The sequence below is a fragment of the Mustela nivalis genome (genome assembly GCF_964662115.1).
Source record: "Mustela nivalis genome assembly, chromosome: 13".
NCBI classification, from domain to species: domain Eukaryota; kingdom Metazoa; phylum Chordata; class Mammalia; order Carnivora; family Mustelidae; genus Mustela; species Mustela nivalis.
In genome coordinates, this window is record NC_139032.1 from 3,212,917 (window position 1) to 3,225,368 (window position 12,452).

At 61.4% G+C, this 12,452-nt stretch overlaps 1 protein-coding gene across 2 annotated transcripts; it reads left to right on the forward strand.

Moving 5' to 3' along the window:
- The first annotated feature begins 947 nt into the window (after positions 1 to 947).
- On the forward strand, positions 948 to 12,145 carry LOC309845836 (NUT family member 2G-like). Of its 2 annotated transcripts, none has more exons than XM_082694188.1 (8): positions 948 to 3,851; positions 4,326 to 4,797; positions 6,038 to 6,737; positions 7,632 to 7,760; positions 8,161 to 8,300; positions 8,755 to 9,050; positions 9,745 to 9,861; positions 10,225 to 12,145. In XM_082694188.1, the coding sequence occupies exons 2-8, from the start codon at positions 4,782 to 4,784 to the stop codon at positions 10,987 to 10,989; spliced, it is 2,163 nt and encodes a 720-aa protein (XP_082550314.1). In that variant the 5' UTR covers positions 948 to 3,851; positions 4,326 to 4,781; the 3' UTR covers positions 10,990 to 12,145. The 2 variants fall into 2 exon arrangements, with proteins under 2 accessions (XP_082550314.1, XP_082550313.1); XM_082694187.1 differs by having other exon boundaries at positions 3,583 to 3,851; positions 4,655 to 4,797.
- Positions 12,146 to 12,452: the final 307 nt, after the last annotated feature.

Genomic DNA, 12,452 nt, shown 5'->3' on the forward strand with positions numbered 1-12,452 from the left:
CAGGCCCCGGGACGCGGAGGTGACCAGTGCGAGGCCTGGACCCCAGAGCCCCGGACGAGACCCCGGACCCGTGGGCCCCCAGTACCCCAGACCCGCAAGCGCGGACCCCAGACCCCGGCGGCCCTGAGTGTCCTGGACACCCGAACTCAGACCCCAATATCCCCGAGCACGGAAGCCAGACCCTCCGGTCCCCGGTACCCCAGATGCCCGAAGGCAGACCCCGAATCCCCGAGCACAGACCCCAAGCCCTCGGCCCCCCATACGCCCGACCCAGTGCAGAACCCAGCCCCGCGGGCCCCTGGCTCCCCAAACACCAGAGCACAGACCCCCAAATCCCCCAGCACGGTCCCCGGTAGCCCAACCCCCCGACACCGACCCCAGACCTACGGGCCGCCCGGACCCCAGGTGCCCCAGTGTGGACGCCAGATCGTCCGCACCCCAAACCCGCCGCCTCACAAGGGCCCCACAGGAAACTCGCAGGCACCGACCTCACCCCTACAAGGTCAGGGTGCAAAGAGCCCGCCCGAGGGTCTGCGCGACGCACCTCAGCATGCAGCGAAGCCTCAGACACGGGTCGGCCAGGACTCCGGTCCCCGCGGGCCACTCCTCAAGGGCGCACACAATGCCAAGCAGGAACACCACAGACCGCGGGCCGCCACCCCTGCACGCCCGGGAGCTCGCGCCCGCAGCAAGCCCACCTCGCGCAAGCACCCGGCGGCCACGCACGGCCCCGCCCCCGGCCGCAGGACCGTTAGCGACCCCGCCCCCGAGCCCGCGCAGGCGCGCCTTCTCCCGCGGGCAGCCTCAACCGAAGCTGGGAGCCGTTGCGGGGGAGGGTCCGGGAGACGTGCAGCCCCGCCCCTCGGGAGGGGTGCGCGTGCGCGTGCGCGTGCGCACGACGACGTGGGTCTGCGCCCGCGTGGGCGCGCGCGGGGCAAGCCCAAGCCGGCCCGAGAGCCGTGCAGGAGAGGCTGGAAGCAATGGGTCCCGGAGCCGGGGGCTGCACGGGGACGACTGCCGTCCCGCACGCCTTGTGGTCCTCCTGCCTTCAAGCCAGCGCGTGGGAAGTGAGCGCTCACGGCCCTAACGTCGCAGACGTGCACTCCCTGGCCTCGGACGCGACCTTGCGAACCACCTGGGACAGGTGCCTCCGAAGCCCGAGGGCCCCGCGGCCGACCAGCTCCGTCCGGACTGCGCATCGGCTGCTCTTTCCCGCCTTTCTGCGCCCTCCGCGCCCGCCGGAGCCCCTGAGCCCCGCAAGGTTCCATGGAAGCACAGTTCTGGCGGAGAATTCAGACCCGGGGAACACTCGGCGCCATCCTCCCCGACTCCATTCCCAGACTTGCCCCCGGGCACAGCCTGTCCACTGCACGTTTCCTGGCGGCGCTGCTCAGCTCAGTGCCTGGGAGCGTCCGCACAGCTTTCCTCGCAAGGCGCGTCTTCCGCCGTGGGTCACCGCGCGCCTGGTGCAGGTGATGGAGCGGGCGGCATGGCCGCAGCTTGGCTCTGGCTCCCTCCTCTTCTGGAATAGCCAAGAACTTCAGTGCGCGTGAAAAAAGGGGCGACGGACTGCCCTGACTTTGTGACATTTTTGGAAGAAGCTTCAATCACCCCATCTCCTTCCAGTCCGTGGCCAGGGGAGGGCTGTTTCCGCCCACCCGGGAGCCCTGTCCAGAGGCGGCTGGCTCTCAGCAGTCACGACAGGCATGCTCAGAGACCAGCCCGCGAAGGCTTTCTGGTGCAGCCTTCCACGACCCGTCTTCCCAAACTGCCTTTGGGCGAATTTGATTGCATCTGCTCCTGGGCTGTAGGATTTGGAAGCGGTACAGAAATGGTTGCAGCACTGAGACGAGATGCTTTGTCCACAGTGCCAGGTTTGAATCAGTGGCCCCGAGAAGGCTCCTTCAGATCCTACATCTGAGCCAGGAGCGAGAACCTTGTGACTTTGGAGTCAACTTTCCTTCGCGGGGCGTGCGGCCAGGCAAGGAACTGTTTCAGCGCCTTCACCAAAAAGAGTTCCTGTTCAGTGCCTGTTCAGAGAGTGCAGCCACGGTTCTAAAGCTCCCTTTCCTTCCCCAGCACCCTGCTGTCCTAGGAACTCCGCCGTCCTGGCGGTGGAATTGGGGCTTGTCTCCCTAGCCAGACGTCTGGCTTCAACCTCTGAAGTTCTCAGCCCTCATCACCCTTGGCCCATTTCCTAACAGCCCTCTCTTCTCACAAAGAAAACACCAATGCTCCTTGGCATCATGGTGTTCCCAGTAAACTGACATTCACGTGAAACCTGAAGAGAAGAGTCAATGAGATTTTAAAGGGGGTGCTGCCATGACTCCCACGTGCATGGGGCCACATTCAGTGTGAGCCTGGATTCCAAAGAACGAGGGTCTGCGGTTTGCATGCCCATTGCAGGGCTTCCAGGCTCAGAGTGGCCGGCCAGCCCTTAGAGGAAGCTGGTTGTGTGAGTGGGAAATGGATAGGAGTGGATACCCCAGGAGGCTTTGTCTCAAGGGGCACATCCCTTTCATGAGTAGTGATTGTAAAGGCTCAAAAAACCAGGGCTATCGGGTCTTTCTATGCCCCTTTGCAATAAGACAGGGGAAGATCTCCTATGCCTTCTTCCTGTCCTCACCCCCACTAAGCCTGGACACTCACTGATATATGATGGCTCTTCCAAATTCCAAATCCTTCCAAGAGCCTGCAGACACTCTGTGGGTGTGTGTGTGTGTGTGTGTGTGTGTGTACACACAAATGAGCTTTGCAGTGAAGCCAAGATAGCACTCTGGAGTGTACATATCCAAGATCTTTTTCACACAGGAAAGTGACTAATAATAACTGGATACGTTACACATTTTTGGTAGAGATGTCAGATAAAAGGCAGAATCCCACCCAAATGCAAAATTAGGTAAAGGGGGAAAAATCTGCATTAAAGGTATATATCAAGGGGTGCCTGGATGGCTCAGTGGGTTCAAGCATCTGCCTTTGGCTCAGGTCATGATCCCAGGGTCCTGGGATTGAGCCCCGCATCGGGCTCTCTGCTCAGTAGGGAGCCTGCTTCCCCCTCTCTTCATTCTCTACCTCTCTGCCTACTTGTGATCTGTCAAATAAATAAATAAAACTTTTTTTTTTTTTTTTTTTTTTGTCGGAGTGAGCACAGGCAGACAGAGTGGCAGACAGAGGCAGAAAGAGAAGCAGGCTTCCTGCTGAGCAAGGAGCCCGGTGCGGGACTTGATCCCAGGATGCGGGGATCATGACCTGAGCCGAAAGCAAGCCGCCTAACCAACTGAGTCACCCAGGCATCCCAATAAATAAATCTTTTTTTTAAAATATTTTATTTATTTATTTGACAGAGAGAGAGATCACAAGTAGACAGAGAGGCAGGCAGAGAGAGAGGAGGAAGCAGGCTCCCCGCTGAGCAGAGAGCCCGATTTGGGACTCGATCTCAGGACCCTGAGATCATGACCTGAGCCGAAGGCAGCGGCTTAACCCACTGAGCCACCCAGGCGCCCTAAATCTTTTTTTTTTTTTATATAAGAAAAGTATATCTCAAATATTTTATGGAACACAATTCTTGGAAACGCCGATTCTAATTTAACTGAGTGTTTATTATTGTTATTTGCTAAAATTGGCCAGCCTTATTGGATGGGGCCCTTCGAATTTAGGAGGACTGTATCACTTCTTCTGGGCATCTACCCTCCAGAAAGGAGGAGAGGAGCCGCATTACCAGGACAAGAACAATCACTGTGCATATCCACACACATTTGGGGACCTGTATCAACGTTCAACCAGAGAAACGAAGAGCGTACATTTACTTTTTGAGGCACAATGCCATCTCTCCAAAGATCTAAAAGACAAAGGTAACACTGGGTTCCTGGGAGAAAGGGGGCCGGGTTGCCAGGAGGAAGAGGTGGGAGGAAAAGGCGTCCCTGCGCAGTCTACTATGCACAGTGTGACTTTGAACCAAAGGTATTGCTCGTTAGAAAGTTTCCACTAAGGTAGTGAAAGGGGTTAGAAATCCATATCAAACAGCAACACAATACGCCGAGGAACAGGACATCGTGATTTCTGGTCGCGCATGGTAGGGTGCACGAACTCTCTCTGTGAGGCACCGGGGCTTTCCAGAGAAGGGGACCCTAGTAAGGCCGGTGCTGCGGGATCTGCTCGGCTCCGAGCTCCGCAGGGCACTGGGCACAGGAGCACCCGAGGCTGGAGGACGAGGAGCGAGCAAACCCACGGGATCTGCTGACACCGAGCTGGTTCGAAACCCTCATTTCCACGTGGCCTTAAGGACCCATGTGCTCATCAGCATATCTGTTCTGGGTTTTGTACAGGAAGTCCAGCCCCTGTTGCATGAGTCAAGAGCCAGTAGGAAGCAGAGCGGGTGGAGGGACACAAAGCGAGGTTGCTGGATACAACATCGAACCAGAGGAGCACTGGGTCACACCGCGGTGCGGTGAATCTGGAAAACAGTGTCTGAACTGCCTGGAAAGGCGCTCCCTGATTGTGCCGTCCCTTTATCCTTCGAAAGGAACTTGGGGTTCTGGCCCACCTACCAGAGCCTGACTCTTGGAATGTCTCCCCACCGCCAGCCAGGGCAGGGGCCCTCCGCCCCTCCCCCGCCACAGAATGTCATGAGGTCATGCATTCTCACCCTGTTTAGATTCAAACTTTCCTGGCCTTGGCTTGGGTCTTGAGCGTCTCTCCTGCAGCAGCTCACCGTGTGGGGCCCGGACCTGACTTTTGTCACTGTGGAGGCTGCCAGGCGGCAGCGTCCTCTGCCTGTGCGGATGGCTTTCCAAGGAGGTGAGTCTTGGGCTTGGGTTGGACGTGTCAGGGGCCAGGCCACCCCTGAAGCCCTTGGGATTCAAATGTGACACCGGCCAGGGGCACTTGGGTGGCGTTAGGTAGAGGAAGGGAGCGCACTGGACCCCCAGGGACAGCGGCCTGGGGGCTGAGAGGCTGGGAGTCTGCAGAAACCTGCTAGGACGTTGGGCAGGGGCTCCTTGGAGGTGGGTCGGGCCCTGTCGGGGAAAACGCCCTGTGTGTGGGGAGAAAGGATGGCGGCAGTCTCGCCGATTCTCTCCGGGGACACACGCCTCCTTGGGCACGGGGCAGGGAGAGGTGGGAGTGTGTCATGAGGGCGGCACAGGCCGGTCTTAGCCAGAACGTCGTTCCATGGGACTGTGTGCGGCCCAGTGTGCAATGGCGTGTCCTGCCCGAGACCTGGGCCGGTGGTCACTCTGAGCCCACGTGCCCCCAGGCCTCATAGGCCTTGTCTTGGATTCGGCAGGGTCGTGGCACCAGGTGGCCTCAAGGTAGGGTTCGGGCTCTTCAGCTGCTCTGGGTCGCTCCCCTCTTGAGGAATCGCAGTTCCCACCTGCTTCCTCTTGTCCTGTGTTCTGGGCTGCTGACCCAGGCTGGCCCTGTGTCCAGGGTGTGTGGATGGTTCTGAGACGGGCTTACCGCAGGGTTTGGGGGGAGCTTTCCTGGCAGAGATCCAGGTCAAGTGTTCTTGTTCGGTTGTGCCGGTCGGGGGAGTAGAGGGTGGGATTCGCCGGGAGCCTCGAGGACCGGAAGGCTGGCGGGAGAGGGGCCCGAACGGTTCAGACGCTGTCTGTTCACAGGGCCCCTACAGGTGCCTAGGATGGACCTTGCAGAAGGTCTCCAGCGGCCAGGGAGGCTGCTGAGGCCATTTCCCACAGGTCAGGGTTCCACCCAGACCCGAGTCTTGGGAGGCCGCCCGTGAGGCTGGAGAGTCGTGTGGGGGGGGTCCGTGGCTGGTTCTCAGAGGCAGTGCTGGCCCAACGGCCTCTGCTGGGCTGACAGGATGACGTGCTGGGAGGGGCCGGGGCGGGAGTTCCCTGCGGGAGGCCAGAGCATGGAAATGACTCTGGGACACTGGCAAACTGCACCTTTGGCTGTGATGCCCCTCACGCGAAGCCACGGGATTCACTGCTCTGCTCCCGGGGACTAAGGGATCCCGGGTCCTCCCTCCCGGCTGCGGATTCTCTGACCCCATCCGGCCCTTTCCTTCTGTCCACAGCATCTGCAGTGCCGGGACGCCATGTGGCCACGGACCCGGGAGCCTCCCTGTCTGCTTTCATGGCACGGCCCTTCCCCCCACCCACTGCCGGCGCCCCCCACCGGCCACTCTGGGGCCAGCACCCGCCGCCCCTCCTGACCCCGCCATTCCCTCCTGGTGGCCCCCTGGTGCTGCCAGCTTTCTCCAGGACTCCGCTGGTGGCAGGAGAGGCTGGCCTTGGCCCCAGTGGGACTGGGACCTGCAATGTCACTGTGCAGGTCAGGTCAGAACAGGGGTGCTCCGTGACCCCCCAGACTCAGACCATCGTCCTCACTCCGGCCCCCCTGAGCTGGAGTGCTCCAGGGGCCCTCGGTGGGGGTGCTGCGTGTCCCGCACCCATCTTCGTGACAGCCTCTGCGGTGGAGACCAGCATGCCGGCCTCGGCCCGTGGGGGCTCCCAGGCCGGCAAGGGAGGCTTGGCCCCAAGCCTTCCACCTCCGGCTCAGCCCCCAGTCGCGCAGCTGACCACCGTCGTGCCCCCAGTCAACGCCAGGCCACAGCCTCACGGAGCTTCCAGGAGCCGGACCACGGCCTCGCCCCAGGACTCCTGTAACCCCAAGAGTGTTTATGAGAACTTCAGGCGCTGGCAGCGCTTCAAGTCGCTGGCCCGGAGGCACCTCCCGCACAGCCCCGACGCAGAAGCTCTCTCCTGCTTTCTCATGTGAGTGGCCTCGGCTCTCCCTCAGCCCTCACGCAGGCCCACCTTGGGGCGCGCACACAGGGCGGTGATCTAGGGCCGCTGGGAGGAAGGTCGGGGCCGGGACCCTGCTCTAGGAAGGCACTTTCCGGTCCAGGACACCTGTCAGTCACGCATCTCAACTAACACTGGGGCGGTGTGTGTGTGTGTGGGGGGGGGTTGTCCAGCCAACCTGTACCTTGCAGAGACATCACGGTGACAGTCGCTGGGGACTCACAGGCAGATAGGGTCCGGGTGTCAGAGGAGCGGCTGTGGTTTGGGTGCCGCACTCTTGGTCATCCTGTCTCCATGCACCCCGGGCCTGGGGCATCTCACGGCCAGGGGACCAGGCCAGCAGAGGAGACTTGGGACTTGCAGGGCCAGCAGAGGTCCTGTGCGGGCCCCACCCTCGCTCTCCCAGAGGATCCCTCAGAACTGGAGGGGAGGGAGCAGAGGTGGTGTAGGGGTGAGGGTGGGGGATCCTTCCTGCGGAGCTCTGACCGGGCAGGCCTGGCCTTGGCATCTGGGGTCCCTCCTGAACACGGGGTGATGGCATTTCCTGCAGAGGCTGGACTCATTGCTGGGCACCTTGATGTCCGCGAATATTATTACAAGAGGCAGAGTCCAGAAGGACTGACTTCCCAGGCCACCCCGTCCCTGCTCCTGTCAGTGGACAGTCAGCCTGGTGCCCGGAGCCCAGGGCTGGTGTGGTGGGAGGCGGTGACCGTGGTGGTGGTGAAGGTTGACTTGCACACCCCGACACCCCCTGTCACCTGCCAGCCCTCGTTCATGCTGGGTGGGGGACACGGGCTCCAGAGGATCCGGGGAAGGCTGGGGGTGACCGGACTGCAGCCGGCCCCTGACCCCGACGCCTTACAGCCCGGTGCTACGGACCCTGGCGCGCCTGAAGCCCAAGATGACGCTGGAAGAGGGAGTGCGGCGGGCCGTGCAGGAGTGGCAGAGCAAAAGCAACTTTGACCGCTTCATCTACTACGAGATGGCGGGAAAGTAAGTCAGGTTCTCTGGCCCGGGGCTCTTGGGCGAGTGGGCCGGGGGCCAGTTCTGGCTATGCTGATGCTCGCTTGTCCCAGAGGGCCACCCTCCCCACCTCCCTGGCGGTTCCAGCTTCCCTTGCTCTGGACCCACCCCTAGCTCCGCCAGAAGGTCTCAGGACGGGGTTGGGGATCCTGAGGCCTCCTCGCCTGGGGTCGGACTCCCTCCGACTCAACTCCCTGAGGGGGTGGTGGAGGCGATGCGCCGGACAGCCCGCCTGCCTCCTCCTTGGTGGCCGGGGCCACGGCCGTCCCTCCAAGGCCCCGCCTCTCCCGGTCCCTCAACCTGCTGCTGGCCCTGCTGGCTCCAGGGCTGGGCCCCCTCCTCAGTGCGGCCTGGGCCTCCTCACCCCCAGGTTCATGGAATTCGAGATGGAGGAGGAGATGCAGATGCGGAAGTTACAGTGGGTGAAGGTGGCCCAGGGCCTGCCTCCCCCAGCGCCCCCGAAGCCTGAACGGCGGGGGCCCCCAGCCGCGGAAGCGGGCCCGCAGCCAGGTAAGGCCCCCACATCCCCATGACCGCGGGTGGCCAATGGCTGTGGGGGCCAGGGGAAGGCCTCTGTCCCTGGGTCGTGTCTGCTCCCACAAGGGGACATTGGTCGTTTGACCAGATCAGCCGGGGGTCTCAGCTGCCCTTTGTCAGGACGGGTATTGACCTGGTGAATTTCTTGACTCCTCGCCCCACGCCTGTCAGAGGACCTGGCACCAAGTGGGAAGTGGGCTGTGGGGAGTGGGCTGTGGGGAGACCCCTGGAGGATCAGGGGGTCCGCCCTTGCTCACGTGGCTGGCTGTGAGACACTCCTCCTCCCCGCTCTGCCAGTCCCACGGTGCCCATAGCTTCCGGTGGCCCTGACCCAGACCCCAGGGACATCAGTGTGCCCCTAACACTGCCCTCCCGATGCTCTGCCCGAGCCGCTCACGCCTCCTCCCTCCTTCTCGCTCTGCCTCAGCGTGCGTGCCCAGGAAGGCGGGTTCCAGGGCCCAGCCCTCCCGCCTGCAGCCACACCGACCCCCGCGGCGCCGGCAGACCAAGGCGCCCAAGGAGATCCCTGCAGAGGCTGTGAGAGAGTACGTGGACATCATGGAGGGGCTGCTGGGGCCTGGCCGCTCAGCCCCGGGGGGCCCGGCAGGTGAATGGGGAGAGGACGGAAAGGAGCCACAGCAGGACGAGGCCGCGACCTCCCCGGACCCGGGTCTCCTGAGCTACATTGACGAGCTGTGTTCCCAGGAAGACTTCATCACCAAGGTGCGCTGGCCCGCAGCCTGGTGTCTGGAAGATTCCAGGGACTGGCACTCCAACGCCCAGTTCGGGGCTGAGCCCAGGCCTTTGGCATTAAGCGCTTTCCTTGTTCCTGGGCTGTGTGCGCATGTGTGCGTGCATCCTTGTGTACCTGCCCACGTGCGTGCAGGCATGTGTGTATACTGCTGTGCGCGCAGACGTGCTACACACGTGGACGTGTGTGCACACATGCCCAAGCATCGTGTTTGTGTGTTCCTGTGTGTTTGTGCATGTGCATACCCATGCGTGTGCGCATAGAGGCCTGTGCGTGTGGATTTGTGCCTTGTGTGGATGTCTTTGTGTATGTCTGCATGTGGTCCTGTGTGTCCGCTCACGTGTGTGTCGGCCTAGGGGTATGTCCTTTGGTGTCTGAGAGTGCACGTATGTTTTGGGGGGGGGTGTGTCTGTGTGCATGTCCAGGTTTTGTCTCTCTGTGTACACATAGGTGTGAATGTGTGTGTGTCTGCACACATGCATGTCTGTGTGTGTGTGTGTGAGAGAGAGAGAGAGAGAGAGAGGCCAGTGACTGTAACGTGAAAACTTCTCCCACCGTCTGGAGAAGGATGGGTGTGTCTTCACTTTTCCGCATTTCCTGCCGACCCTCCTGGCTCACAGGGGGCTCCCTGCCAAGTCTGGCCCCAGCCTCTTTCCTCTGTCCCAGGTGGAGGCAGTCATCCACCCCAGCTTCCTGGCGGAATTGCTGTCCTCGGAACCACAGCTGGACCTCCTGGCCCTGGCTGAGAAACTGGAGCAGGAGGAAGGGCTCAGCCCCGCAGAGGTGAGCCCGGGGAAGGACGGGCTCCAGGCAAGCTGCGGGATGCAGGGGACCCAGGCGATGCAGGGAGAGGGAGTGGGGTCCCAGGTGAGCCCGAGGAGGGGACCCAAAACAGAGACCCACATGACTCTGTCCCCCTTTGCTTCTTGTGAATCACAGCACTGGGGAGGCCAGCGTCGGGGAGGCACAGAGCAGAGAATGGGAATGGAAGATGGGCAGCCTGGGACGGGAGGGAGGGAGGGACTAGGGGGATGTCAGCAGAGCCACAGCCTCGTGGCTCACCCTCCCTGCCTCCCCCGGTGCCACCGTCCCATGCCCCCGTCTCACTGGCCTATGCTGGCCAGTCACTGTCCCCTCTTTCCTCAGCTGGTGGAGAAAAGACTGGCGGCCTTGAATACGGAGGAGGGTGTGCAGGCACCGCCACGTCTCTGCACGGCCCGGTCGGGCCCCAGTGCTGAGCACGAGACCGGTCCCGGGATGGGGCTGGGGGTCAGCGACAAAGCCTGCCCAGCAGACACCGACGGCCAAGACCTTCAGAGGCATGGCCGAGCACAGAAACAATTGTCGGGGCCCGGAGCCTTTGCTCTCTGTCCCGGACGACAGGAGGCCCCTGCACCCAGGGCCCGACGGGTCCCCGCCCCTCCGGAGGGGCAAAGGTGCGCCGCCCCTGGACCGGGCCCCAGAGATGCCCCGCTTCTCAGAGAGGCCCCTCCTGCTAGGGACACTCGAGGGCTGGTGGATGGGTCCAGTGAGGACGAGGAGGAGCTCCCCAGCCTGGCCTTCCTCCTGGCCTCTCAGCACAGGCTGCTGCCCTGGAGGCTCTCCCAGAGCCCCGCTCCTGCCTCAGTCATCCCCAGCCCTGGCGGTTGGGGGCCGCAGGGGGCTCCACGGGCCCCCTCTCCTCAGAGAATAGGCCTCGGTCCGGCCACCGCCCCAGCTACAAAGTCCAGGAAGCGAGCTCTGTGTGAGGGTCCTGCCTCTGTGGCAAAGATGCCCCTGCCTGGGGCCAACCTCAGGGTGTCTGGGAGGCCGGCCTTGGCTGTGGGGCTGGTTCACCCCTCACAGCCTGCAAAGAGAAGGCGTGACTCCTTGGTCACAGGGAGGAGAAGGAAGCGTCACTGCAGCCAGTAGGGAGAAGTGGGCCTGCTCTCCAGGGCCGGCACACCCCGGGGCCCCCCAAGGAGCCTAGGGGGTCCTTCTCATCCTGGTGCTGATCCTGGCTGTGGGAGGGGGGGGGAGGGAGGGGGAGAAGGAGGGAGGGAGGGAGGGAGGGAGGGAGGGAGGGAGGGAGGCCATGACTGTGGGGGTGGGGTGGCTGTAGCCCATTGAGGCACCGTGTGTAAATGGGGAATAAAGTTAAGTTTTCCGTTAACGCTCTGGGCCACTTCTTCCTACTGGCGTGTCGGCTGCCACCGGCGTGTGGGCTCCCCATCCCACGGGATGGAAGAGCCTGAGGGGCTTCCGGGGGCTCCCGTCACCATCCGGATCCCTGAACGTCCAGGGATGGGGAGCCCTCTGCACCACGACCGTTTTTGAGAATGAAGTCCGCAGACAGCCCCATCTTCCGGAGCTCCCTCTGCCTCCCGGAAGCTTCTGCCACGGGTCCGACTGGGCGGGGGGTGCTCACCTCCTGCAGGGCTCCCTGTGCGGGGCCTGAGGAGATGGGCTCTGGGCCTCGGGCTCGTGGTAGCAGGAGTGTCTTCCGGTGCCATCGGGATCACCGAGCTGGGAGGGCCAGTGGGAGATCCGCCCAATTCCAGTGAGGATGGACATGGGGCACGGATGAGGGCGGGTGGGGGCACTGGCCACGGTGTGCACACAGGAACCACAGCGGTGGCGCAGGCGGCAAGTCCCGTGGCGGGATTTCTGGACAGATCGATGGAACAGAATGGAGAGCCCATAAATAGACCCTCAACTCTATGGTCAACTAATCTTTGACAAAGCAGGAAAGAATGTTGAATGGAAAAAAGACAGGCTCTTCAATACATGGTGTTGGGAAAATTGGACAGCCACATGCAGAAAAATCAAATTGGACCATTTCCTTACACCACACAGGAAAATAGACTCAAAATGGATAAAGGACCTCAGTGTGAGAAAGGAATCCATCAAAATCCTTGAGAACACAGGCGGCAACCTCTTCAACCGCAGCCGCAGAAACATCTTCCTAGGAACATCGCCAAAGACCACAGAAGCAAGGGCAAAAATGAACTACTGGGATTTCATCAAGATCAAAAGCTTTAGCACGGCAAAGGAAACCGTTAACAAAACCAAAAGACAACTGACACGATGGGAGAAGATATTTGCAAACGACATATCAGATAAAGGGCTAGTGTCCAAAATCTATAAAGAACTTAGCAAACTCAACACCCAAAGAACAAATAATCCAATCAAGAAATGGGCAGAAGACATGAACAGACATTTCTGCAAAGACATCCAGATGGCCAACAGACACATGAAAAAGTGCTCCATATCACTCGGCATCAGGGAAATACAAATCAAAACCACAATGAGATATCACCTCACACCAGTCAGAATGGCTAAAATCAACAAGTCGGGAAATGACAGATGCTGGCGAGGATGCGGAGAAAGGGGAA

Bases quoted from the DNA above. Each gene is read 5' to 3' on its own strand.
- LOC309845836 (XM_082694188.1), top strand. The intron at 9,051-9,744 runs GTGCGCTGGCCC...CCTCTGTCCCAG, and splicing joins AGGAAGACTTCATCACCAAG to GTGGAGGCAGTCATCCACCC. The intron at 9,862-10,224 runs GTGAGCCCGGGG...CTCTTTCCTCAG, and splicing joins AAGGGCTCAGCCCCGCAGAG to CTGGTGGAGAAAAGACTGGC.